The sequence below is a fragment of the Rhinopithecus roxellana genome, chromosome 5, assembly GCF_007565055.1.
Source record: "Rhinopithecus roxellana isolate Shanxi Qingling chromosome 5, ASM756505v1, whole genome shotgun sequence".
In the NCBI taxonomy this organism is placed as follows: Eukaryota; Metazoa; Chordata; class Mammalia; order Primates; family Cercopithecidae; genus Rhinopithecus; species Rhinopithecus roxellana.
In genome coordinates this window covers 132,202,808-132,229,721 of record NC_044553.1, presented here as the reverse complement: position 1 = coordinate 132,229,721, position 26,914 = coordinate 132,202,808, and the positions used below count along the sequence as shown (strand labels likewise).

The window sequence follows — 26,914 nt, the reverse complement described above, 5'->3', positions numbered from 1 at the left end:
TCCAGGAACTTAGCTCAATTCTTTTTGAGTCCAGTAACATATCTGAACATTACAGTTTGGAAATGAATAAAGTTCATGATCATCTTGTAAAAAAAATAAACAAATAAAAATTAATGGCAAAATCCAAGATCATGAAGATTCATACTAAGCATTTTATAATCAACATCCAATTTAATTCTCTCAACAACTATTAAGAGGGGCGTTATTATTACCTTGATTTCACAGAAAAGGAAAATGAAGCTCAGAGAGTGGTTATTTATCAAGTCAGTAAGTAGAATAGATCTACTTCCAATAACCAGGATCTCTGAAATCCCAAGCTAGTTTTCTTTATACTCACAACATGGCAATTTGCATCTCTGGGGAAGAAGGGGAGAACAGAAGCCATGGTCTTTTGGTAACTTAATATCAGAAGCGGCATTCCATCACTTTTACTATCATTAGGTCCAGCCCACCCTCAAGAGAAGATTAAACAAGGGCACACTGATAGCAGGGATCATTGGGGACCATCTTAGTGGGTGCCTACTATATTTAGTTCTATATTTAATGTTACACATCCTCCTGGCTTCTCTCATCTATGGCTTTAACTAAAACCTGTGGATCAAGGATCCAAATTCCCTGTGCTCTAGTATCTATTCAATTGTCTCCTAGGTATTTATTTCCACTTAGATGGCCTACAGATACACTTATAACTGAACTCCCTAATCTTTCTTCTCAAAGGTTTTCTTCTTCCTATATAAACCTAAGCTAGAAACCTAAGAATTGTTCTTAGTTCCTCATTCTTACTGCCCAGGACTTCCCAACCCCAATACATCCAATCAGTCACTAAAACTTTCCATTCTCCTACCAGGATTTATAGAACCCATTCTTTATTCTCCAATTCTATTTCTACTGTCTTACTTCAAGGGTTTACTATATTAGTCTAGCTTACTAAAGGAATCTAACTCATCTCCCTGTTGCTATTTTCATTCCTCACCAATCTACCTTCTACCATGTTGGCAAAGTGACCTAAGAACGTAAATATGATCAGATGTCTACTCTGCTTAAAATTTCTCAAATGCTGCTCAAAAGAATAACAACAGTTAATAGTTTTTAAGCACTTATTAAGATCCAGACAGTGAGCTAAGAGTTTTATAAATAAAGCTGTATCAAATCATCAAAATAATACTCTAAGGCAACAAATCTCAAAGTGTGGTCAGGGAACACCTGCAGATCCTGGGCTCTCCATACTTCTTTTGGGGGTCCACTAGGTCAAAACTGTTTTTTGTTTGTTTGTTTGTTTGTTTGTTTGTTTGTTTTTTAGAGACAGAGTCTCACTCTGTCACCCAGGCTGGAGTGCAGTAGCACATGATCTTGGCTCACTGCAACCTCTGTGTCCCAGGTTCAAGCAATTCTTCTGCCTCAGCCTCCCAAGTAGTTGGGATTCCAGGTGCCTGCCACCATACCCGGCTAATTTTTATATTTTTAGTAGAGACAGGGTTTCACCATGTTGGTCAGGCTGATCTCGAACTCCTGACCTCAAGTGAGCTGCCCATCTTGGCCTCCCAAAGTGCTGGGAATACAGGTGTGAGCCACTGCACCTGGACAGATCAAAACTATTTGTATAATACTAAGATGCTCTTTTCACTCACTCTCTCACAAGTGTAGAGTGAAGTTTTCTAGAACCTAAAATATTCTAACATATTTTAAATAAAATAGAAAAAAAGAATACTGCAATGAATAATCATATACTCTTCACCTGTTCACCAACTCCGCTTTATTTATTTATATTTTTAAATTTTGTTGTTTTATTCCTGAGCTATCTGAGAGCTAGCTGCAGACACCAGGATACTTCATCCCTAAATACTTCAGCATTATCTCCTAAGAACAAGGATATTCTCCTACATAGCTACAATATAATTAACAAACTCAAAAAATTTAACACAATACAATTATCTGACTTTTAATGCATAATAAGATGTCTCCAATTTGAACAGAAGTTTTAAATTTTACTGCAGTTTGGTTTATCTATATTCTCCTTTTTGGTTAATGACACTCCTGTTCTTTTAATTTGGGTTATAATAATGTCAAAGCTGTAGCATCTCAGAAATAAAATACTAAATTACTAGTGTGAATTCTTCCTCAACCTCTTTTCCTCATGGGAATATGAGAATATTATTATTGGCTACATGATAAACAAAAATTCCAGTGGAGAAAGTGAAGGTGTGTTTGAGACCAGCCTGTTCAATATGGTGAAACCCCATCTCTACTAAAAATGCAAAAATTAGCCACACATGGTGTGTGCGCCTGTAATCCCAGCTACTCAGGAGGCTGAGGCAGAAGAATCGCTTGAACCCGGGAGGCAGAGGTTGCAGTGAGTTGAGATCGCACCACTGCACTCCAGCCAGGGCGACAGAGTGAGACTCTGTCTCAAAAAAAAAAAAGAAAGAAAGAAAGTGAAGGTGTGTTTTCCTCTTTCCTTAACTCACTGGTTTCTTGATTTGATGTGTAAGTTTTCTGACAACCTTGTTGAGTGATACATTTTTAAATGTATTACCATCATTATTTGAAAATTTTTGGAAAACGACTTTCCTGGAAAAACCAAAGCATCTTTAACTATTTGCTGACTAACTTGGGCACTATGTGATAAAAGCATTTGCAATAATGACTTCACTATTCAGTTGATGCATTAAAATATCTTAGAATTGGAAAGGAACGAATAAGGAAAATTTTAGTGTCACATTAGTCATTAAAACTTGCATCACTTACTTATCAAATCAACAGATGAAATCTGTTTGTACATGCATTAAAATCATTATGGCTAGTGGTATAAAAAATATAGAATAAATCAATAATATAGAATGGAAAGAGCAGATCTAAGCAATGGACAATTGCTGAATAGAGAAAAGTTGTTTGGGTGGGGACAGGGAAACCTCTGGGAATTATATGGGAGCCACTGATTTCATTGGGTTATAATGATTTAGGTCAATGCTGTGTTGAAAGAATTTACAATTTGACTCTAAGGGGAAAATCTACCCTGTATAGTTTATTTTTAGAAACAGTTGTGCCTACTATACAGGTTTTTTTTTTTTTTTTTTTTTTTTTGGAAGAGTTTTAAGCTTTTTTTTTTTTTTTTTGAAACAGGGTCTCCCTATGTTACCTAAGCTGGACTCAAACTTCTGGGCTCAAGTGATCCTCCCACCTCAGCATCCAGAGTAGCTGAAACTACAGGTGCATACCACTACGCTTTGCTTGAAACTTTTTTTTTTCCCTTGAGATGGAGTCTCGCTTTGTTGCCCAGGTTGGAGTGCAGTCGCTCACTGCAGCCTCCACCTCCCGGGTTCAAGTGATTCTCCTGTCTCAGCCTCCCGAGTAGCTGGGACTACAGGCGCACACCACCACGCTCAGCTAATTTTTGGGGTTTTGTTTTTTTTTTTTTTTGAGAGGGAGTCTCACTCCGTTGCCCAGGCTAGAGTGCAATGGCACAATCTCAGCTCACTGAAACCTCTGCCTCCCAGGTTCAAGCGATTCTCCTGCCTCAGCCTCCTGAGCAGCTGGGATTACAGGCAACCACCACCATGCCCGGCTAATTTTTATATTTTTAGTAGAGACGGGGTTTCACAATGCTGGCCAGGCTGGTCTCGAACTCCTGATCTCAGGTGATCTGCCCACCTCGGCCTCCCAAAGTGCTGGGATTACGGGCATGAGCCACCATGCCTGGCCTAATTTTTCTATTTTTAGTAGAGATGGGGGTTTCACCATATTTGGCAGGCTAGTCTCGAACTCTTGACCTTAGGTGATCCACTGGCCTTGGCCTCCCAAAGTGCTGGGATTACAAGTGTGAGCCACCGCACCTGGCCAAAACTTTTTTAAGATTTCAAATTTCAACAAATAAAAAGTTGGTGGAAAAAACTCTCTGGTTCATTAAAACATACTATTAAGAAAATTAAAAGGGAAGCTACAAAGTGTAATAGTGGCAATTTATGGGACTGACAAAGGGTGGATATCCAGCGTATATAAACAAAACTTACAAATCATTTTTTTTAAAGACTGATAATCCTGGCCAGGCTCAAGGGCTCATGCCTGTAATCCCACCACTTTGGGAGGCCGAGGCAGGAGGATCACCTGAGGTCATGAGTTCGAAACCAGCCTGGCCAACATGGTGAAACCCTGTCCCTACTAAAAATACAAAAATTAAGCACACGTGGCAGCATGCATCTGTAATCCCAGCTACTCGGGAGGCTGAGGCAGGAGGATCGCTTGAACCCAGGAGGCAGAGGTTGCAGTGAGCTGAGATCGTGCCATTGCACTCCAGCCTGGGCCACAAGAGTGAAACTCCATCTAAAAAAAAAAAAAAAGATTGATAATCCAGTTTTTAAAGATGCACGGTGGGCAAGAGACACGAATAAGGACTTCACAAAAGATGTTATCCAAATGGCCAATAAACATATGAAAAGGTGCTCAACCTCATTAGTCATTAAGCAAACGCAAATTAAAACCACATTAAGATACCATTTACTAGAATGGCTAGAAGTTAAGACTGAGAATATACCTGTTGGTAGGGACTTGGAGCAACTGAAATTGCTGTTAGGCTTGTAAATTGATATAACCGCTTTGGAAAACTATTAATATTTGGAAGTACCTACTAAAGCTAAATATACATATACCCCTATGATCTAGCAATTCCACTTCCTACTTGTATATCCAATGAAAATGTATGTACTGGCCGGGCACGGTGGCTCATGCCTGTAATCCCAGCACTTTGGGAGGCCGAGGTGGGTGCATCACAAGGTCAGGAGATCAAGACCATCCTGACTAACACAGTGAAACCCCATCTCTACTAAAAATCCAAAAAAAAAATTAGCTGGGCGTGGTAGCGGGTGCCTGTAGTCCCAGCTACTCGGGAGGCTGAGGCAGGAGAATGGCGTAAGCCCGGGAGGCAAAGCTTGCAGTGAGCCGAGATGGCACCACTGCACTCCAGCCTGGGCAACAGAGCAAGACTGTGTCTCAAAAAAAACAAAATGCATGTACCAAAAAAAGACATATATCAAAAATACTAACAGTATTTATTTGTAATAACCAAAAGCTGGAAACAGTCCAAATGTCCATCATTAGTAGAATGAGGAAATAAATCATGGTAACTTCTTACAATGAAATACTACGTAGCAATGGTAGAAAACCCAAATGATATGGCTGATGTCATAATTTAAACGCTAATCAAAAGAAGGCAGACACAAAAGAGTATGTGATTTGTTATTCCATTTACATAAAGTTCAAAGATAAACAAAATTACTCTATGATAGTATAAGTCACAGTAATGCTTGTCTTTGAGAGGAAAGGGTAAGTAGGGACTAGAAGGGGTACAAAGGAAATTTTGTATTTATATACTAGAAAGGTGTTTTTTTTTTTTTTTTTTTTTTTTGAGATAGGGTCTCACTCCTGTCACTCAGGCTGGAGTACAATGATGCGATCTTGGTTCACTCCAGCCTTGACTTCCCAGGTTCAGGGGATCCTCCTACCTCAGCCTCCTAAGTAGCTAGGACTACAGGTGTGCACCAGCAGGCCCGGCTAATTTTTGTATTTTTTGTAGAGACCGGATTTTGTCATGTTGCCCAGGCTGGTCTAGAACTCCTGAGCTCAAGTTATCTGCCAGCCTCAGCCTCCCAAAGTGTTGGGATCACAGGCATGAGCCACAGCACCAGGCGCAATGTTCTGTAGCTCAGTCTGTTTTGACCAGTGTTAAAACAGGGGAGTGTTAATTTTATTAACAGGGGAGTGTTAATTTTATGAAAATTCATTGAGCTGCACATTATAATTTGTGTCCTTTTCTTTATATACATTATACGTCAATGTTAAAGCTTATTAAAGAACAAAAAATAATGGGACAGTAGAATATTTTTATATTCTGAATCAGAATTCTCATTTTAGCGCTTTCCTCTTTTTATTTATTTATTTTTTGAGACAGGGTCTCACTCTGTCATCCAGACTGGAATGCAGTGGCATGATCATAGCTCACTGCAGTCTCAAACTCCAGGGCTCAGGTGATCCTCCCACCTCAGCTTTCCCAGTAGTTGGAACTACAGGAATTCTCAGCTTGCCCAGCTCTCTCTTTTCTTTTCATTCCATATCCAAAACTTCAACCTATCAGATTCAACTCCCATTATCCAACCATTCAGTCTTAAATGTGTCCTCTTACAATAGAGTCAGTCAAATACAGCTACACCTGAGAAAACAAATCATTGCTTCTATTTTATTTTTCAATTTTTTTTTTTGGTTATACCAAACCAAAAAGTAAAAGCAAAGTACCAAGTTTTTAGTTTAGACTTAACAGTTAGATATATTTCTCTTATACATATGCCAAAGTCATTATTTCTCTAGATTTCCTGTGACAAAGTACTTTGTGATCATTTACAAATTCCCATGCACTATCACTACCCTTCCAGATCATATTATCAACACACACCAGTGGAAAGAACCAGAAAGAAATAAAGAAATGGGCACTACATTTGAAACACAAAAACACTCCTTATTTTGTTGAAATTTCTAGAACATCAATAACTTAAAAAACAAACAAACAAAATCAGAAAAATGCCAGTTGATTTCCCCATGGGCAGAAACAGTCATTCTCAAACCCAAAGGCTGGAAAGAAACTGCACTCCTATGAACATTTTTGTAATCACATAGTTCTCATCACCTCTTTATTATACCAAAACTACTTTCAAAGTCCCCCTGCCTCAAAAAAAAAAAAAAAAAAATCCAGGTCCATATCACCTCTCAGCCAAACAGCTGCAGTTCTATTTAAGACTGACAGACATTGCAAATGGTTCTTTGCTCCTACTGAGTAGTTAATACTAAGAGTTCACAGTTCTCCAACTATAGCAAAGACAGCCTGAAAACATAAAGTAACATCTTGGCCAACATTTGCTTAAGAAAATATGCCCTTTGGCCAACTAAATCATCTCTTGCCCATAACCCAACAGCCTACCATTTCTTTTGCTCCTAATTTCGATTTATGCAAAGGCATCCTAAGTATGGGAAATGAGGTATGAGAAACGATCACCTTGCTATTTATCACTTGTATAAACTGATCAATTGTTGTTAATGGATCTATTCATTTTTATTTAGAAACAGTCCACAGAAGAGCTCAAAAATTTAACTGCCTAGAAAATTCAGAGATGTAAGTACAATTTTGTTTCTAAAATGGCATACAACTTTTCCCTATTTTTTTAAGTAGTATTTTTCCTATTCAACAGCCTAGAATGTGTTTATTGTTAATTTGGAAAATTTAGAAATTTTTAAAAACCACTCAAGATAGCCATTAAAACATACTGATGTATTTCCTTCTAGCCATTTGTCTACATCCACGCTCTCAAAAGAAAAAAACAAAAAACTGCTGTAAAATTTTATATTCTGCATTTTGTCACTTGCTATTATCCTTATATATAATGAATACCTTTCTGGCATGAAATGCCCTTTAGTGCTTTTTTTTTTTTTTTAGAGACATAGTCCTACTCTGTCACCCAGGCTGGAGTGCAATGGCACAATCTTGGCAGCTCACTGTAGGCTCCACCTCCCGGGTTCAAGTGATTCTCCTGCTTCAGTCTCCAGAGTAGCTGGGGTTACAGGTGTCCACCACTACGAGTGACTGATTTTTGTATTTTTAGTAGAGACGGGGTTTCACCAGCTTGGCCAGGCTGGTCTCGAACTCCTGACCTCAAGTGATCTGCCTACCTTGGCCTCCCAAAGTGCTGGGATTACAGGCATAAGCCACCATGGCCAGTCCCTTTAATGTTTTTTAATGACTACATTGTATTCTCCTGTATGGGTAACACTATAATTGACCTGCTATTTCCCAAATGCTGAACTTTGTTTTACTATGTACTTTTTTTATTTTTTATTTTTTGAGACAGAGTCTCACTCTGTTGCCCAGGCTGGAGCACAGTGGCTTGATCTTGGCTCACTATGACCTCCATCTCCTGGGTTCAAGCGATTCTCATGCTTCAGCCTCCCCAGTAGCTGGGACCACAGGCATGTGCCACCACACCTGGTTAAGTTTTGTATTTTTAGTAGAGGCAGGGTTTCACCATGTTGGCCAGGCTGGTCTCGAACTCCTGGCCTCAGGTGATCACCCAACTCGGCCTTCCAAAGTGCTAGGATTACAGGCGTGAGCCACCGCACCTGGCCAGGTTTATTTTCAATGTTCCAGAAATTGCACATATTACCACACTAATTTCCCTTGTCTATAACAGACATCACTAATTGCCTTCTCCTCTGAATCTAGGCTCCCTCTCAAAATCCTTCTCAATTCAATGGTTCTAGGCAGGTCTTACTAAATAAAATGAAACTTATTTTATTTTTACAGGCAGCACTCCTGTAGCAATCTGATGCAATTGCCCTCTTCTCCCCTATCCGTATAGTTCTTTGTACTGTCACAGAGCTTTTCTCCTCTATATATATATATATATATTTTTTTTTTTTTTTTTTTTTGATAAGGAGTCTCACTCTGTCACCCAGGCTGGAGTGCAGTGGCCAGATCTCAGCTCACTGCAAACTCCGCCTCCCGGGTTTACGCCATTCTCCTGCCTCAGCCTCCCGAGTAGCTGGGACTACAGGCGCCCGCCACCTTGCCCGGCTAGTTTTTTGTATTTTTTTTAGTAGAGACGGGGTTTCACCGTGTTAGCCAGGATGGTCTCGATCTCCTGACCTCGTGATCCGCCCGCCTCGGCCTCCCAAAGTGCTGGGATTACAGGCTTGAGCCACCGCGCCTGGCCTCTCCTCTATATTTTTTTAAGACTCATTTACCTTAGCTGTCTTATCTTCCTTTCGTACTATATTTTAATCTACACGAGGGCAGTAATTATCTTCCTATCCCCTACATAGCCTTGCATGAAGTAGTCACCCAAACAGTTGCTAAACAGGACACTTCATTCTTTTGCTATTCAAAATGGTTAAATATTTGAAAGCTTTATTTTAAAACAATTAAATTCTTCTTGAAGGACTAATTATTCCAAGGTAGTTTCATCAACTTTAGCTAACATTCCTGTTTAATGTAATAGAGCATTCATTGCCTGATATCACATGAAAACCAACAGAGTCCAAGGATACAAGATAAGCCACTGGTAGGGGAAATTATTGAGATAAGATAACTTAACCCATTTTTAGGGTCTTATATGCAGATATAAAAGGTATTGAATCAATCACATTTTTAGAATTTTTTTGTACTAAGTGGGAGAATCGCTTGAACCAGAGGCAGAGGTTGCAGGGAGCTGAGATTGCACCGCTACACTCCAGCCTGGGTGAGAGTGAAACCTGTCTCAAAAAAAAAATTGAAAAAAAAAAAGGAAACATGTAAAAAAAAAGATGAAGAGATAAAAAGAAAAACAAAAAGCTAAAAATCAAAATCAACAAAGTATCAACAAAGTTAGGCAAGTAGTCTGGTAAAAATCACAAGAAGAGGCCAGGCGCCGTGGCTCATGCCTGTAATCCCAGCACTTTGGGAGGCCAAGGTGGGCAGATCACCTGAGGTCAGGAGTTCAAGACCAGCCTGACCAACATGGAGAAACCCCATCTCTACCACAAATACAAAATTAGCCTGGCATGATGGTGCATGCCTGTAATCCCAGCTACTCAGGAGGCTGAGGCAGGAGAATAGCTTGAACCCGGGAGGCGAAGGTTGCAGTGAGCCGAGATCAAGCCATTGCACTCCAGCCTGGGCAACAAGAGCGAAACTCTGTCTCAAAAAAAAAAGAAAAAAAGAAAAAGAAATCACAATAAGTTTTTATATAGATCAAAAATCCAGTTCGAGTCTGTTAGTGGTACAGAAAGACTCATGCTGCCATCTAGAGGTTAAAGGCTAGATGATTTTTTTCTCCTCAGTTAAGGGCTATTAATTTAATTATATGAGAGGTAGAACTTAATAGGCCTAATAAGGGAAGCCAGACAAATAATTTTGATGTTAGCCCACAAAAATATATAAATAAATAAATAATAAAAAGAAAAAAAATACCCAGGGGCAGGGCATGATGGTTCACACCTATAATCCCAGCGTTTTGGGAGGCTGAGGCAGGATGACTGCTTGAGCCCAGGAGGATGAAGCCAGCCTGGACAACACAGGGAGACCCCATCTCTACAAAATAAAAATTAAAAAAAAAATCAGTCAGGCATAGTGGCACTCTCCTGTGGTTCCAGCTACTCGAGAGGCTGGGCTGGGAGGACTGCTTGAACCTGGGAGGTCAAGGCTGCAGTGAGTTATGACTGCACCACTGCACTCTAGCCTGGGCAACCGAGACCCTGTCTCCAAAAAAACAAAAAGGTATAAGAATCACAGTTATACTCTCCCTTCCCTCCTTTATATATTAAAATTAAAAATCAAAAGAGCTGTTTAGAATTTTATCTAGATGGGAAACAACTTCTAAATGTAAATGATCACTTATTTGAAAATCACATGCCCAGAGAGTAGAGAAGTCTAGTATACCACAGGTTAGTGCTGTGGAAACTTCTGCTTCCTGATAGCAGAAGTTTTTCTTAGTTACTACCATCAAATAAAGTACCAAATAGTAAAGTTGTATAGACAACTTCATCAATGTAGATTAATGGGATAAAGTATTAAGTTTTAAATGGGGACATCTCCATCTTTTTTTTTTTTTTTTTTTTTTGAGATGGTGTCTCACTCTGACACCCAGGCTGGAGTACAGTGGTACAATCTCGGCTCACTACAAGCTCCACCTCCCAGGTTCATACCATTCTCCTGCCTCAGCCTCCTGAGTAGCTGGGACTACATACAGGCGCCTGCCACCACACCCAGCTAATATTTGATATTTTTTAGTAGAGACGGGGTTTCACTGTGTTAGCCAGGATGGTCTCGATCTCCTGACCTCGTGATCCGCCTGCCTTGGCCTCCCAAAGTGCTGGAATTACAGGCATGAGGCACCATGCCTGGCCTTTTTTTTTTTTTTTTTTTTTTGAGATGGAGTCTCACTCTGTCACCCAGGCTGGAGTGCAGTGGCATGATCTCAGCTCACTGCAACCTCCGCCTCCCAGGTTCAAGCGATTCTTCTGCCTCAGCCTCCCGAGTAACTGGGACCACAGGTGTGCGCCACCATGCCCAGCTAATTTTTGTATTTTTGCAGAGACAAGGTTTCACCATGTTGGCCAGGCTGGTCTCAAACTCCTGACCTCGGGTGATCTGCCCGCCTCAGCCTCCCAAAGTGCTAGGATTACAAGCGTGAGCCACCACGCCGGCCTCAATCTTTTTCTTTTAGAAATGGAGTCTTGGTTTTGTTGCCCAGGCTGGTTACAAACTCTTGACTTCAAGAAGTCATCCCTGGCCGGGCGCGGTGGCTCAAGCCTGTAATCCCAGCACTTTGGGAGGCCGAGACGGGCGGATCACGAGGTCAGGAGATCGAGACCATCCTGGCTAACACGGTGAAACCCCGTCTCTACTAAAAAAATACAAAAATCTAGCCGGGCGAGGTGGCGGGCGCCTGTAGTCCCAGCTACTCCGGAGGCTGAGGCAGGAGAATGGCGTAAACCCGGGAGGCGGAGCTTGCAGTGAGCTGAGATCCGGCCACTGCACTCCAGCCTGGGCGACAGAGCGAGACTCCGTCTCAAAAAATAAAAAATTAATAAAAAAAAAGAAGTCATCCCTCCTTGGCATCCCTCTCAATCTTTTTACAATGAAATGTTGCTTTTAAAAAACAACAGTGATTAAATTTAACCAAATAACAGTCCCATTAAACTGCTACATGAACATACAGAATTATGAGATTAATAATTATATGATTAATCAGTAGAAACAACTACTTATATCAAAGTAAGCTAAATTCCTCAAAGCTTTTTTAGAAGGTAATATTTACATTAAAGCACACCTACAAAAAACCCACAGCTAACACTATACCTAATCCTTTCTCCTAAAAATCAGGAAAAGTCAAGGATGTCCACTCCTGCCACGTTTATTCAACACTGTACTGGAATTTCTAGCCAGGGCAATTAGGCAAAAGAATTAATTTAAAGGCAATCAGAATGGAAATGAAGAAGCAAAATTGTCTTTATTTGCAAATGACAATTCTCTATATAGAAAATTACAAATAATCTACTAAAACATTATTAGAACTAAAGAAATAAGTTCAACGAAGTTGCAGGGTACAAGATCAATATACAAAAATTAAATCTATTTCTCAATAGTAGCAATGAGCAAACTGAAAATGAAATTAAGAAAACAATTCCATTTATAATAGCATCAAAAAGAATAAAGTACTTAGGAAAAAATTTAACAAATGAAGTATAATATTTATGCTTTGAAAACTGCAAAACATTGTTGATGTTGGAAAGTTCACACACCCCAATTTCGAAACTTACTACAAAGCTACAATAAGCAAGAAAGTGAATTACTGGCATAAGGAGAGATTAAATCAATGGAATAGAATTGAGAGTCTAGAAATAAACCTTCACATTTATGGCCAACTAATTGTTTTTATTTTGAGGCAGGGTCTCTCCCTGTAACCGAGGCTGGAGTGCAGAGGTGTGATCATGGTTCACTGAAGCCTCGACCTCCCAGGCTCTGCCTCCTGAGTAGGTGAGAATATGGGTGCACAGCACCACATATGGCTAATTTTTAATTTTTTTGTAGAGATGGAGTCTCACTTTGTTGCCCAGGCTTGTCTCAAACTTCTGGGCTCAAGCAATTCTCCCACCTTGGCCTCCCAAAGTGCTGGGATTACAGGTGTGAGCCACCATGCCCAGCTGCCAACAGATTTTTGACAAGGATGTCAAGACAATTCAACAGAAAAAGGATAGTCTTTTCAATGATGCTTCTAAATTATGCTAAGAAAACTGGATCTCCACATGCGAAAGAATGAATTTAGATCCCTATCTCACACCAAATATAAAAAGTAACTTAAAATGAATCGAAGACCTAAATCTAAAAGATAAAACTATAAAACTTTTAAAAGAAAACACAGGCATAAATTTTTGAGACCCTGCATTAGGCAATGGTTTCTCAGGTAGGACACTAAAACACAAGCAACAACAAAATAGATACATTGGATTTCATCAAAATTTAAAGCTTTGTGATTCAAAGGATACCATTAAGAAAGTAAAAAGACAACTTATAGAATGAGAGAAGACTTTTGCAAATCATCTATCTGATAAGTGACTTCTTTCTAGAATATATAATGAAGTCTTACAATTCAATAATAAAAACACAAACAATACAATTTACAAATAAGCAAAGGATCTGAATTGATAGTTCTCCAAAGAAGATATATAAGCACATGAAAACATGCTCAACACCATTATTACTAGACAAATGCAAATCCAAACCACAATGAGACACTACTTCACACCCTCTGAGGGACATGAAAATAATTAAAAGAAAAAAATACAAATAACAAGTGTTGGCAAGAATGTGAGAAAACTGGACCACTTATACGCTGCTTGTGGGAATGCAAAGTGGTTCAGCTAGTTTGGAAAACAGTCTGACAATTCCTCAATAGATCAGATATAGAGTTACCACATGACCCAGAAATGCCACCTCTAGCTATAAACCTAAGAAAATGAAAACATGTTTACCAAAAAAATTGTGTGTTTTGGTTGAACCTGAATGTTCACAGCAGCATTATTTATAGTAGCCAAGTACTGAAAACAACTCAAATGCCCATCACCAGGTAGATAAATACGATGTGGAGTATCTATACAATGGAATATTATTCAGTCATGAAAAGAAATAAAGCACTGATACATGCTATAACATAATTGAACACTGAAAACATCTTAACAGAAAGAATCCAGTCACAAGAAACCACATATTATATAATTTCATTTACATGAAATGTCCAGATGAGGCAAATCCAGAGAGACATGAAACCAATAGGTAACAGCCTAGGTCTGGGGAGTTTGGGAAGTAATAGGTACAAGGTTTTTCAGGTGATGAAAATGTTGTAAAATTGGTTGTGGTGGTGACTGCAAAATTCTGAATATACAAAAATTCGCTGAATTGCACACTATAAATGGGTGAATTATAGACTATGTGAATTACATCTCAATAAAGCCATTACAAAAAAAAAAAAAGAGAAAAAAACCAAATGCATCAGGGTCCCTAGTTTCAAATGATACGATCCTCTGCTTTCCCAGTTTTCACATTTTATTTAAACATATTTCAAAGATAGCTAGTAAGTAGGTCATGTGCATGACTACTAACTGGTTTGTGGTCTTCAGAGATGGGGAAAAAATCTATGGGCTGAAAAAGTAAAAATATGATTCTTATCTTAAAAAGTTATAATCAATCCAAGGACTGAGACATGTACCAAAAATCTCCAAGAATGGTAAAAGCACCTTACAAATCAAACAAACAAACTGCTCTAGGGGCAATGTGAGAGGCCACAGAGAATGTTCACTTTCTAAATCAAGGATGAAAAGGGAAGGCTGATAGAAGAAGGACAGCTTACTGAGAAAAAGGAATAGCATGAGTAGAACTAAGAAGATGGGGAATTATTCCAGAAAGAGTGAGGTTAAAACTGCTGAGAACTAGTATTCAATAGGATTCATGATAATGAATCTTAGGAACAAAGGAAGCAATGTAGTGTTGAAATTTAACAGGTCTAAATCAGGATCATACGCATGTAATAATAGTGATGGAGTAGGGTTCAAGTAGAAGATAAACCAAGCCATCATCAACAAGTTTCACACTGTATTTATTCTGTGCTGTTTACCATCCACTGTCATAAGAGAAGACATTTCAGACATTATAAGACCTTCAAATATTACATCTCATCACTAAAACAGCAACTACCCAGAAAAAGAGCAATTTCCAGAAGCTTCAGAGACAGTGAACGTGTTTTGGTAGGGGAGATGTAAGAAGGCTAGAGTAATCTGGTGAGAGCCAGAGTGCAAAGGATTTTGAATGCCACACAAGGGGCCAAAATTTTATCCTGTGGGTAACGATTTATGAGCAAAAGACAAAGAGAAGAAAATGTACTTCAAAAAATCAGGCTGGGGCCGGGCGTGGTGGCTCACACCTGTAATCCCAGCACTCTGGGAGGTCAGGCGGGCAAATCACTTGAGGACAGGAGTTCAAGACCAGCCTGGCCAACATAGCAAAATCCCATCTCTACTAAAAATATTTTTAAAAAGCTGGGCATGGTGGTACACACCTGTAATCTCAGCTACCTGGACGGCTGAAGCATAAGAATCACTTGAGCCTGGGAGGTGGAGGCTGCAGTGAGCCAAGACTGCACTACTGCATTCCAGCCTGGGAGACAAAGCAAGCCACTGCCTCAAAATAAATAAATAAATAAATAAATAAATAAATAAATAAATAAAAATAAACAAATCAGGCCAGGGTAGGCATGGTGGTTCATGTCTATAATTTCAGCACTTTGAGAGGCCAAGGAGGGAGGACTGGTTGAGTCCAGGAGTTCAAGACCAGTCTGGGCAACATAGTGAGACCTCGTCTCTACAAAATATCAAAAAAATTAGCCGGATATGGTGGCACTGCACCTGCAGTCCCAGCTACTTGGGAGGCTGAGGTGGGAGGATCCTTTGAGCCCAGGAGTTCGAGGCTACAGTGAGCCAGGATAATGCCATGGCACTCCAGCCCGGATGAGAGTGAGACCTTGTCTCAAAAAAATAAACATAAAAACAATGTGGCAGCAGTAACAAGATAGACTGGAATGGGGTAGTTGAGAGGCAGGGGGACCAGCTAGAAGGTGACTATAACATAGTTCCAGTAAAAGAGGGAGGACTCTGAGCTCAGATGGAAATAATAGAAATGGAATTCTTTATATGCTAAGGCAGAGTTTTACTTTTTAAAATATTTCTGTATATTTCAAGGGAATTTCATATAAATTAACTGCCCAAATCAAGCCAAGAGGCCTCAATCATCTGAGAGACTATAAATGCCTATAAGAAAAGTTACTGCATTCCAAAATTTGCACACCAAAAGGGTTATCTGAGGCATAATCATGTACCAATTCAAAGGGTAGCATTCATCTTCCAAAAGACACGATCTAGTTACTATCAGCCCTAGAAGGTTCATATAATTTCTATACTAACATTTAACAATGCTCTTGGGAAGTGACAAACAATCATGTTTTGAGGACAAATATTTTTTGCATTTTTTTTCTTTCCATCATCTTTATCAGTGCAGATATTTGCATAAAAACAGGATCACTGGTCCTTGGGGATTCATCAGTTCCTACTGCTTATTTTTCATCCATGTCATCCTCTCAATTAATGTAGGAAAGAGGATTTAGACATCAAAACACCAGATTAGGGTGTCAAGTAAAAGCCAACCCCTAGAGTAGATGAATAATCTGTAAGCACAAAAAAAATCTTGTTTTTATGCAAATACACTACACACAATAAAACAAAGAGAGACTGTATGTAAGAAGTTCAATACACATCAATGTAATTGTTTCTAATTCTAAATTTTAAAACTATTTCGTGTCAGCTAAATTCACGATGGTCAAGGAAAATGGCAATCAGTTGCAAAGCACTGCTACAGAAATTGAAACAACACCAAATTTTGAACTAGAAGATAATTCTGAAAAATCTCAGCTGTGCTCATGGGACTCATTTGGCAGAAACAAGCATTTCTCTTGTACAGTTTTGGTTTAGTGCTGAAGGTGGCTGAATTAAATGGCTTCAAACCCCCACCCCCAAAGCCTTAAGTTTTTAGAAATATAAACAGTTAGCAGTAATAATGGCTTTAACTGTGTGGATTTTAAAAAGTAACAAATGCCACACCAAGTTTTTGATTCCGTTGAAAGCCATTAAAATAAACTTTACTGATGCTTAGGGAACAAATTCATTATTCTGAAAACTAATAAAGAAAGAAAAAGAATCATTTATCCCATCACGCCAGTAGGAGCAGCTTTCAAAGTAACCAAATAGTCGATAAGATAAAGTCTTTTCAGAAAAATTCTAGTCAATAAGAGAAATGACAGAATATTACTAACTTGCAACCTATAATAAAATAGTAAATCTAGACTGTGATCAAAGCCTGCTACTCTAGGTATAAGACTGATAAAGAATATTACAATGAATACATCTGATTGTCATAGTTCCACCTGCATGTTATTTCCCCATCATTTGTTAAACCTAGTCATTTGTTCTGTAGATTTTTCAAATTCTGGGTTTTGTTGATTACATTCCTGTGGTAGAGCTTAACACGTTCACCTATCCCTTTTTATTTCCTGATAGTTAGATCTAGAAACAATCAACTATTAATCTTAATATCACAAAAGAAAGACCAGCACACATAATGTATCCAACACCAACTGTGAAATATTCTTGACAAAATAAAAAAAAAAAATCAAGCCTGTATCTGTGCAAGCTTATAGATCTAACAATCAGCAGATAAAAAAGGGATAGGTGGCCGGGCGCGGTGGCTCAAGCCTGTAATCCCAGCACTTTGGGAGGCCGAGACGGGCGGATCACGAGGTCAGGAGATCGAGACCATCCTGGCTAACACGGCGAAACCTCGTCTCTACTAAAAAATACAAAAAACTAGCCGGGCGAGGTGGCGGGCGCCTGTAGTCCCAGCTACTCGGGAGGCTGAAGCAGGAGAATGGCGTAAACCCGGGAGGCGGAGCTGGCAGTGAGCTGAGATCCGCCCACTGCACTCCAGCCCGGGCGACAGAGGGAGACTCCGTCTCAGAAAAAAAAAAAAAAAGGGGGATAGGTGAACATGTTAAGCTCCACCACAGGAATGCAATCAACAAAACCCAGATTTTGCAAATCTATAGAACAAATGACTAGGTTTAACAAACGACAAGGGGAAATAAAATGCAGGTGTAGGTATGATAGGCTAAAAAAGATTTCAGAGACATATGAAATACAGTATATGAACCTTATTTAGACCCAGACGCCAACAAATGAACTGTATAAAGACATTTATGAGTCAACTGGAGAAATCTAAACCCTGATTGGCTATTCGATGATATTTAACAAGTTTGTAAAAAAAATTTTAGGCATAATAATGAAACTACTGTTATATTTTTAAAAAGTAACAGTAGCCAGCCAGGCGCAGTGGCTCACTCCTGTAGTCCTGGCACTTTGGGAGACCATGGCAGGTGGATCACCAGGTCAGGAGATTGAGACCATCCTGGCCAACATGGTGAAACCCCGTCTCTACTAAAAAAAATTAGCCAGGCATGGTGGTGTGCGCCTGTAATCTCAGCTACTTGGGAGGCTGAGGCAGGAGAATCGCTTGAACCCAGGAGGCGGAGGTTGCAGTGAGCCAAGATCGCGCCACTGCACTCCAATCTCCAACCTGGCGACAGAGCGAGACTACGTCTCAAAAAAAAAAAAAAAAAAAAAAAAAAAAGCCAGGCACAGTGGTATGTGCCTGTAGTCTCAGCTACTCAGAAGGCTGAGGTGGGATGATTGCTGGAGCCCAGGAACTCAAGTCTAGCCTAGGCAACATAGAAAAACCCAGTCTCTTAAAAAACAAACAAAACAAAAAAAAAACAAAAAACAAAACAGCCAGGCACGGTGGCTCACGCCTATAATCCCAGCACTTTGGGAGGCGGAGTTGGGCCAATGACCTGAGGTCAGGAGTTCAAGACCAGCCTGACCAAAATGGAGAAACCCCATCTCTACTAAAAATACAAAATTAGCTGGGAGTGGTGGCACATGCCTGTAATCCTAGCTACTCGGGAGGCTGAGGCAGGAGAATTGCTTGAACCTGGGAGGCGGAGGTTGTGGTGAACCAAGATTGTGCCATTGCACTCCAGCCTGGGCAACAAGAGCAAAACTCCATCTCAAAAAAAAAAAAAAAAAAAAAAAAATTTTACATTTTGTGTCAGTGTTCCTGAAGAGAATGGAAAAAAAAAAAAAAAAACAAAAACAGACCAGGTGTGGTGGCTCACGCCTGTAATCCCAGCACTTTGGGAGGCCAAGGTGGGCATATTATTTGAGGTAAGGAGTTTGAGACCAGCCTGGCCACCATGGTGAAACCCCATCTCTACTAAAAATACAAAAATTGGCCAGGCATGGTGGTGCATCCCTGTAGTCCCAGCTCCTCAGGAGGCTAAGGGAGGAAAATCACTTGAACCCAGGAGATGGAGGTTGCCATGAGCCGAGATCGTGCCACTGAACTCCAGCCTGGGCCACAGAGCAAGACTGCCTCAAAACAAAACAAAACAAAACAAGACAGAAAAAGAAAGTGAGTCCTTGTCTTCTGGAAACACATACAAAGTTACTCAGCAATGGGGTAATATGATGCCTGGAATTTGCTTTAAAGTAGCTATAGGAAATTGTTATAAGTAAAACAAGATTGGCTATATGTTGATTATTGAAGTTGGGCCATGGGTCATTATTCCGTTCACTCCACTTTGGTATAAATAATAAAAAGCAGGAAAAAATACTTCATCACCTTTCTCAGTAGGAAAGCAGAAAAAGAGAAACTAATTAGAAGGACCATAATTTCAGCTATAACTATAGATAATACTACTGACAAATCTATTTGGTAATACAGCATCTTCTTGATATAACAAGCATAACATTTACTTCATTGAAAAACACTGACACAAAGAGATAAAGCCTTGATCATAACGATCATTACAGCATTTATTATCCAAAGCTAGAAACAAAATCAAGGGAACAAAATCAACTATGAAAGTCTCACATTCACGAACTTACTAATCACAGATTTGCCTTTTCATTATAGATCAAGGAGGTCCATGACATACATGGTAACTAGTAATTTTGCCAAAGTATAAACTTTAATCATAAGAAATAAATTACCAGTATATAGAGAAGAGTTAGGTATTAATGTGTGAACTTAGCAGACCAGCTAACAACTGTATCTTGAAGCAGTTTGTTGTTCTCTATTTCTTGATTCCATAACCAATTCAAAAATGTTTTCTTGGTAAAAGAGAGCCAACTGCTGATGACAGTAATAGAAATAAAGGAAGGATAAAGAGGCCTGAGGAAGTGACGACTATCAGTTGAAAATCAGAAATTTTAAATTAAATTTCTTCTTTTTGAGACAGTCTCACTCTGTCGCCCAGGCTGGAGTGCAGTGGCATGATCTTGGCTCACTGCAACCTCTGCCTCCCAGTTTCAAGTGATTCTCCATCCTCAGCCTCCTAAGTAGCTGGGATTACAGGCATGAGCCACTACGGCCAGCCTTAAATTTATTTGTAAAGTAAAATGCTGTTTGGGCATGGTGGTTCATGCCTATAATCCCAGCACTTTGGAAGGCTGAGGCAAGAGGATCACTTAAACCCAAGAGTTCAAGACCAGCCTGGGCAATATAGTGAGACTCTGTCTCTACAAAAAAATTTTTAAATTACCCAGGCACAATGGTACATGCTTGTAGTCCCAGCTACTTCAGAGGCTAAGGTAGGAGGATCACTTGAGCCCAGGAGTTGAAGACCAGCCTGTGCAACATAGTAAGACTCTTGTCTATTTAAAAATGAGATAATAACCTGAAGGGATTTCAATATAGTTTTACTGTATAAAGAAAAATATTTGTTACCTAGTAAATCCAGTAATTATTCCACCACACTCCACCATAAAAAGTCAATGAATTAGATTGACTTCTTACCTTCAGAACGCTTCTCTTTTCCCTAATATACTTTCTGAATTATAACTGGAGCTCATGGTGATAATACACAGCATGTAACCCTGAAAAAATGCGATTGGAGTACTCACACTCATCCAGCCCCAGCTGATAGGCTAGGTTCTGTAGGCCTCGTACCTTCTCCATCAAATTAGCCGTGGTGAGACTCCCCAGTTCTGAAACAGAATCATTTATTTCAACATCATTTCTTTCCACTCTTCTCTAGTAGCAACTTATTTGGGTTGGGAACTCTTGTTATACAAGTTTTCAAGCTTAATTACCACTGAATAAGTAGAAAATGGATCCGTAACTCCTTCCCCAATCTTACACACACACACACACACACAAATCAGGGAATTTTCCCACTATGGCAAAATTCCTCAGATAAGCTTACCCACTTAATAATAAACGAATTTGCATTAAAACAGAATTAGCCGGGCACAGTAGCACATGCCTGCAGTCCCAGCGACTTGGGAGGCTAAGGCAAGAGGATCGCTTGAGCCCAGGAGTTCAAGACCAGCCTGGGAAACATGATACCTCACCTGTATAAAAATAATACAAAAATTCAGCCAGGCACGGTGGCTCACACCTGTAATCCTAGCACTTTGGAAGGCCAAGGTGGGCAGATCACCTGAGGTCAGGGGTTTGAGACCAGCCTGGCCAAGCTGGTGAAACCCTGTCTCTACTAAAAATGTAAGGATTAACTGGGTGTGGTGGCAGGCATCTGTAGTCCCAGCTACTCAGAAGGCTGAAACAGGAGAATCACTTTAACCCAGGAGGCAAAGGCTGCAGACAGCTGAGACTGTACCACTGCACTCCAGCCTAGGCAACAAAGTGAGATTCCATCTCAAAATAAAATAAAATAAAATAAAATTAGCTGGGTATGGTGGTGTATGCCTGTAGTCCCAGCTACTGAGGAGGCTGGGGTGGGAGGATCACCAGGAGGTCAAGGCTGCAGTGAGCCATGATGGCACCACCGCACTACAGTCTGGGTGACAAAGGGAGACCCTTTCTCAAGTAAAACAAGAAAAAATAATAAAATAACAAGTTAAGTGTTTCATCTTCAGGAAACATTATTTATAACATTCGTTTGGAATACGTCATTAAAATGTAAAACCTTGTCTTTTGATATAGCATTAAGAAAGACTTGAAGACACATCTGATCTGACAAAATGGATATTGTCTCCACTGTTAATTGTAAGTCCACATTATTTCGACTTATAATAAAGTGGCAACAAAACTTACTACTCCCCATTTCCCTAAGTTTAGAAAACAAAGACTAAATAAAAATCTAAACTTTCCCTTCAAACCAAATTCCTATAAAAATCTTTAAGTTTACTAAGTAAAAAGACAGCATACTGTTGGAGGTTAGGAGCAAATGGGAGTTGCTTAGGTCAGATCTCTTTCACCATCACAGTTACACTTCTGTAGTGGTGGTTTCACTATTGGGTGTTTCTGTGCTTGAGATATTTTGCAGGCCTTGCATTTGATGGATCAGTTGGTACCACCCAGATCAATAAACTGGTTCATCTGATCTTGTGGCCCCCACCCAGGAACTGACTCAGCACAAGAAGACAGTTCTGACTCCCTGTGATTTCATCTCCGGCCCAATCAATCAGCACTAGCAACTCACTGTCCCCCCAGCCCACCAAATTATCCTTAAAAACTCTGATCCCCAAATTCTCGGGGAGACTGAGTAATAAAAAAACCTCCAGTCTCCTGCACACACACACACACACAAAGACAATATTTAAACATTTTCTTTCCTGAATTTTTATTTAAACAGCACCCAATTCCTTTTAGGTTTAAGACACAGGTCAGTTTGCATAGAATATAATGCTATGATCCCTCACTAAAAATTTAGAGTTCCCTTAAGAAACACATGCTGATGAGATATTATAAAAATGTCTGTTTGAAACATTAGAAGAATGAACCTGAGATGCCCTTGAGACTTAATTTTCCATGGCGGGAGGAGGGAATCTGCATTTAAGCATTTCATGAAGAACAATGAATTACTTCTAAAATCAAATAAAGGTGTTTTTTTAATCTCATTTATCATGCCACAGTCATTATCTACACCTAGCATAAGTAGACCTTCTTGATATGTTCAGCTGTTTAAAAACCTCAAGAATCCCAGGTTTTTACCTTAATTTCAGTCTATTACTTCACAATCATCATGAATCTTATCACCAGAAGGATGATAAAATAAATAAAGTAGGGCAAAAATCATGGAAAATTAATGTTTTTTAATTTAAATTTCCACTTTGTGATTGAGTTTCAAATCATTTATCAAACAACAATATTCACTACCTATAATATTCTTTATAGAAGAAAGTGATGGGATAAAAAAATAAAAAATAGGTCTTAACCCACTAAGAGGTTGTCATTTAATAGTACTGATAATATATGGCAGTAAATTCTAAATAAGGCACTTGTGTTATACTGGAAAGAGGCTAGACTTAAAAGAGCACAGTTTACGCTGGGCATGGTGGCTCACACCTGTAATCCCAGCACTCTGGGAGGCCGAGGTGGGTGGATCACTGGAGGTCAGGAGTTCGAGACCAGCCTGGCCAATATGTTGAAACCCCATCTCTACCAAAAATACAAAAATTAGCTGGGTGTGGTAGGGGGTGCCTGTAGTTCCAGCTACTCAGGAGGCTGAGGCAGGAGAATCGCTTGAACCCAGGAGGCGGAGGCTGCAGTGAGCCAAGATCGCACCACTGCACTCCAGCCTGGGCAACAAGAACGAGTCTCCGTCTGAAAAAAAAAAAAAAAATCAGAGTTAAAATTTTTTAACTTTTTTTTTTTTTTTGAGATAGAGTCTTGCTCTGTCAGCCAGGCTGGAGTGCAGTGGAACAATTGCTCACCACAACCTCTATCTTCTAGGTTCAAGTGATTCTCCTGCCTCAGCCTCCAGAGTAGCTGGGATTACAGGAGCTTGCCACCATGTCTGGTTGATTTTTGTATTTTTAGTAGAGACATGGTTTCGTTATGTTGGTCAGTCTGGTCTCAAACTTCTGACCTCAGGTGATCCGCCCACCTCGGCCTCCCAAAGTGTTGGGATTACAGGCGTGAGCCATGCCCAGCCAAATTTTAACTCATTCTATCTTCGTTAACTTATGAACTTTGAATATAATCATACCCAACTCACAGGACCTTTATAGGAATGAAATCAAAAAATTTATGTTAGAGCTATTCGTTAACTGTATTATACAAAATTAAGTTCACATTAGAAGAATTTAGCAGCAGCAGCAGAATTCACTAAGACTGAGTCTTGGGCCGGGCGTGGTGGCTCAAGCCTGTAATCCCAGCACTTTGGGAGGCCGAGACGGGCGGATCACGAAGTCAGGAGATCAAGACCATCCTGGCTAACACGGTGAAACCCCGTCTCTACTAAAAAATACAAAAAAAGTAGCTGGGCGAGGTGGCGGGCGCCTGTAGTCCCAGCTACTCGGGAGGCTGAGGCAGGAGAATGGCATAAACCCAGGAGGCGGAGCTTGCAGTGAGCTGAGATCCAGCCACTGCACTCCAGCCTGGGCGGCAGAGAGAGACTCGTCTCAAAAAAAAAAAAAAAAGACTGAGTCTTGAATTGGCAGGATTTCTACACATGGAAAAGGTAGAGAAGGGCATTACAGACATTAAAAACTACAAATAAGGAAGTTTAAATGAGAAGTCTGAAGCCAAAAATATTTGTAAGGAAATGGAAAAAAAATGGAGAGGTGGTTTATGGAAAAACATAAATATCCAGTTAAAAGTGTAACCAGCATCACTTACCTTTCAACATGTCGATGTCATCACGTTCTATCTCAGCCATCCATTTGGGCGGAGAACTAGTAATAGGCTGTCAAAAAATAACATATCCATTCAGACACATAAAAAGTGTGAAGAGACCCTATTATTCTTATAAGAAATGTAGCCTGGGCCGGGCGCGGTGGCTCAAGCCTGTAATCCCAGCACTTTGGGAGGCCGAGGTGGGTGGATCACGAGGTCAGGAGATCGAGACCCTCCTGGCTAACACGGTGAAACCCCGTCTCTACTAAAAATACAAAAAACTAGCCGGGCGCGGTGGCGGGCGCCTGTAGTCCCAGCTACTCGGAGGCTGAGGCGGGAGAATGGCGGGAACCCGGGAGGCGGAGCTTGCAGTGAGCCGAGATCGCGCCACTGCACTCCAACCTGGGTGACAGAGCGAGACTCCGTCTCAAAAAAAAAAAAAAAAAAAAAAAAAAAAGAAATGTAGCCTGGGCCGGATGCGGTGGCTGCCAAGGTGGGCCGATTACTTGAGGTCAGGAGTCAGGAGTTTGAGACCCACCTGGCCAACAGGCAGAAACCCCATCTCTACTAAAAATACAAAAAAAATTAGCCAGGTGTGGTGGCACACACCTGTAAACTCAGCTACTTGGGAGGCTGAGGCACGAGAACTGCTTGAACCTCTTGAATGTGGGAGGCAGAGGTTGCAGTGAACCAAGATCATGCCACTGTACTCCAGCCTGGGTAAGAGTATTACTCTGTCTCAAAAAAGAAAAAGAAAAAATGCAGCTTGTCACATAGCCTTCAGGTTGTTTGAAAATACTGGCAGATTATAAGTTAAAAAACCTGGATTTCTCCAGGTTTGGCTATGGCCTACAAATAGTCACTGTAAAAAACATGGCTCATCTTTAAAGTCAGTCTCAGAGAAATTATTGTGGAAGAATAGTTATGACCACTATTACTGGTTTATGCATAACAAGTTAGTATAGCAATGAAAGAAATTACTTGAAATTCAGTTCTGGCAAAAGACTCCAATTCAACTGTTTGAAACACTAATCAGTAAGTAACATTCTCTGGCATAGGGGAAGATTCAAAGAAGAATCAAGAATGAAAAAATCCTCATTCTAAGTGAGAGAAATCTAGAATGGTCATGACTTGGAATTTCACAATTTTATTGTAGGTTTTAGAAAACTTCAGAATTTTACAATTTTTCATTTATGAAAGTGAACTTAAACCTATGAAAGAAGGGACCAGCGCAGTGGCTCACGCCTGTAATCCTAGCACTTTGGGAGGCCGAGGCGTGCGGATCAAGAGGTCAGGAGATCGAGACCATCCTGGCTAGCACCGTGAAAGCCCGTCTCTACTGAAAATACAAAAAAAAAATTAGCCCAGTGTGGTGGTGGGCGCCTGTAGTCCCAGCTACTCCGGAGGCTGAGGCAGGAAAATGGCATGAACCTGGGAGGCGGAGCTTGCAGTGAGTCGAGATCGTGCTACTGCATTCCAGCCTGGGCAACAGAGCGAGACTCCGTCTTAAAAATAAATAAATAAATAAGGCCGGGCGCAGTGGCTCAAGCCTGTAATCCCAGCACTTTGGGAGGCCGAGATGGGTGGATCACGAGGTCAGGAGATCGAGACCATGCTGGCTAACACGGTGAAACCCCGTCTCTACTAAAAAATAAAAAACTAGCTGGGCGAGGTGGCGGGCGCCTGTAATCCCAGCTACTCGGGAGGCTGAGGCAGGAGAATGGCGTGAACCTGGGAGGCGGAGTTTGCAGTGAGCTGAGATCCGGCCACTGCACTCCAGCCCGGATGACAGAGCCAGACTCCGTCTCAAAAAAAAAAAAAAAAAAAAAAACATGAAAGAAAGTCCATTCTTAGAATAGCTCTGGGTCAGCAGTTTAACGCTAGTTGCACACGAGAATCACCTATATAATTTTTAAAAATATAAATGCCTTGGCCACACTCCAGACATAATGATTTAGAATATGAGGGGTAGGGAAGGGTCCAGCGGAAAAAGTAGAGCAAGGGACTCCTCATATGTGTTTTTCTTTTTTTTAATTATTATTTTTTTCTTGGTGCTCATTTGTTACAGTGCATTTTTCAAGAGCTCCATAGCTGTATGTTGATGATTCTGTCATGCACAAAAGGTAGAGTTGAGAAACATTATTTCAGCTTTGCACAAAAGGTAGAGTTGAGAAACATTATTTCAGCTTTGCATCCTTCTCTTTTTTTCCATTAAAATGTACTCAGTACCTATTATGTGACAAGCAAAACACTTCATACACATCAAGCCATTTACCTCCAAATCAGCTCTATAAAGTAGGTGTTATTTTTCCCATTTTTCACATTAAAAAAAATAATAACAGGTACAATAGCTCACACCTGTAATCCTAATGCTATGGGAGGCTGAAGCAGGAGGATCGCTTGAACCCAGGAGTTCAAGACCAGTCTGGGAAACACAGTGAGATCTCATCTCCACAAAAAATTTTAAAAGGCCAGGCGCGGTGGCTCACACCTGTAATCCCAGCACTTTGGGAGGCTGAGGTGGGTGGATCACTTGAGGTCAGGAGTTTGAGACCAGCCTGGCCAACATGGTGAACCCCATCTCTACTAAAAATACAAAAA

The 26,914-nt window shown here is 40.3% G+C and overlaps 1 protein-coding gene across 1 annotated transcript in view; it reads right to left on the bottom strand.

The window, feature by feature from the left end:
* Positions 1-26,914, bottom strand: part of LIN52 (lin-52 DREAM MuvB core complex component) — a 115,082-nt gene that overhangs the window by 75,652 nt on the left and 12,516 nt on the right. The window contains exons 4-5 of the mRNA XM_010382627.2: positions 24,317-24,383; positions 20,635-20,718 (exon numbers count right to left, since the gene is read on the bottom strand). Of these exons, the coding sequence (XP_010380929.1) occupies positions 20,635-20,718; positions 24,317-24,383 (151 nt within the window). The remainder of the gene's footprint in view (positions 1-20,634; positions 20,719-24,316; positions 24,384-26,914) is intronic.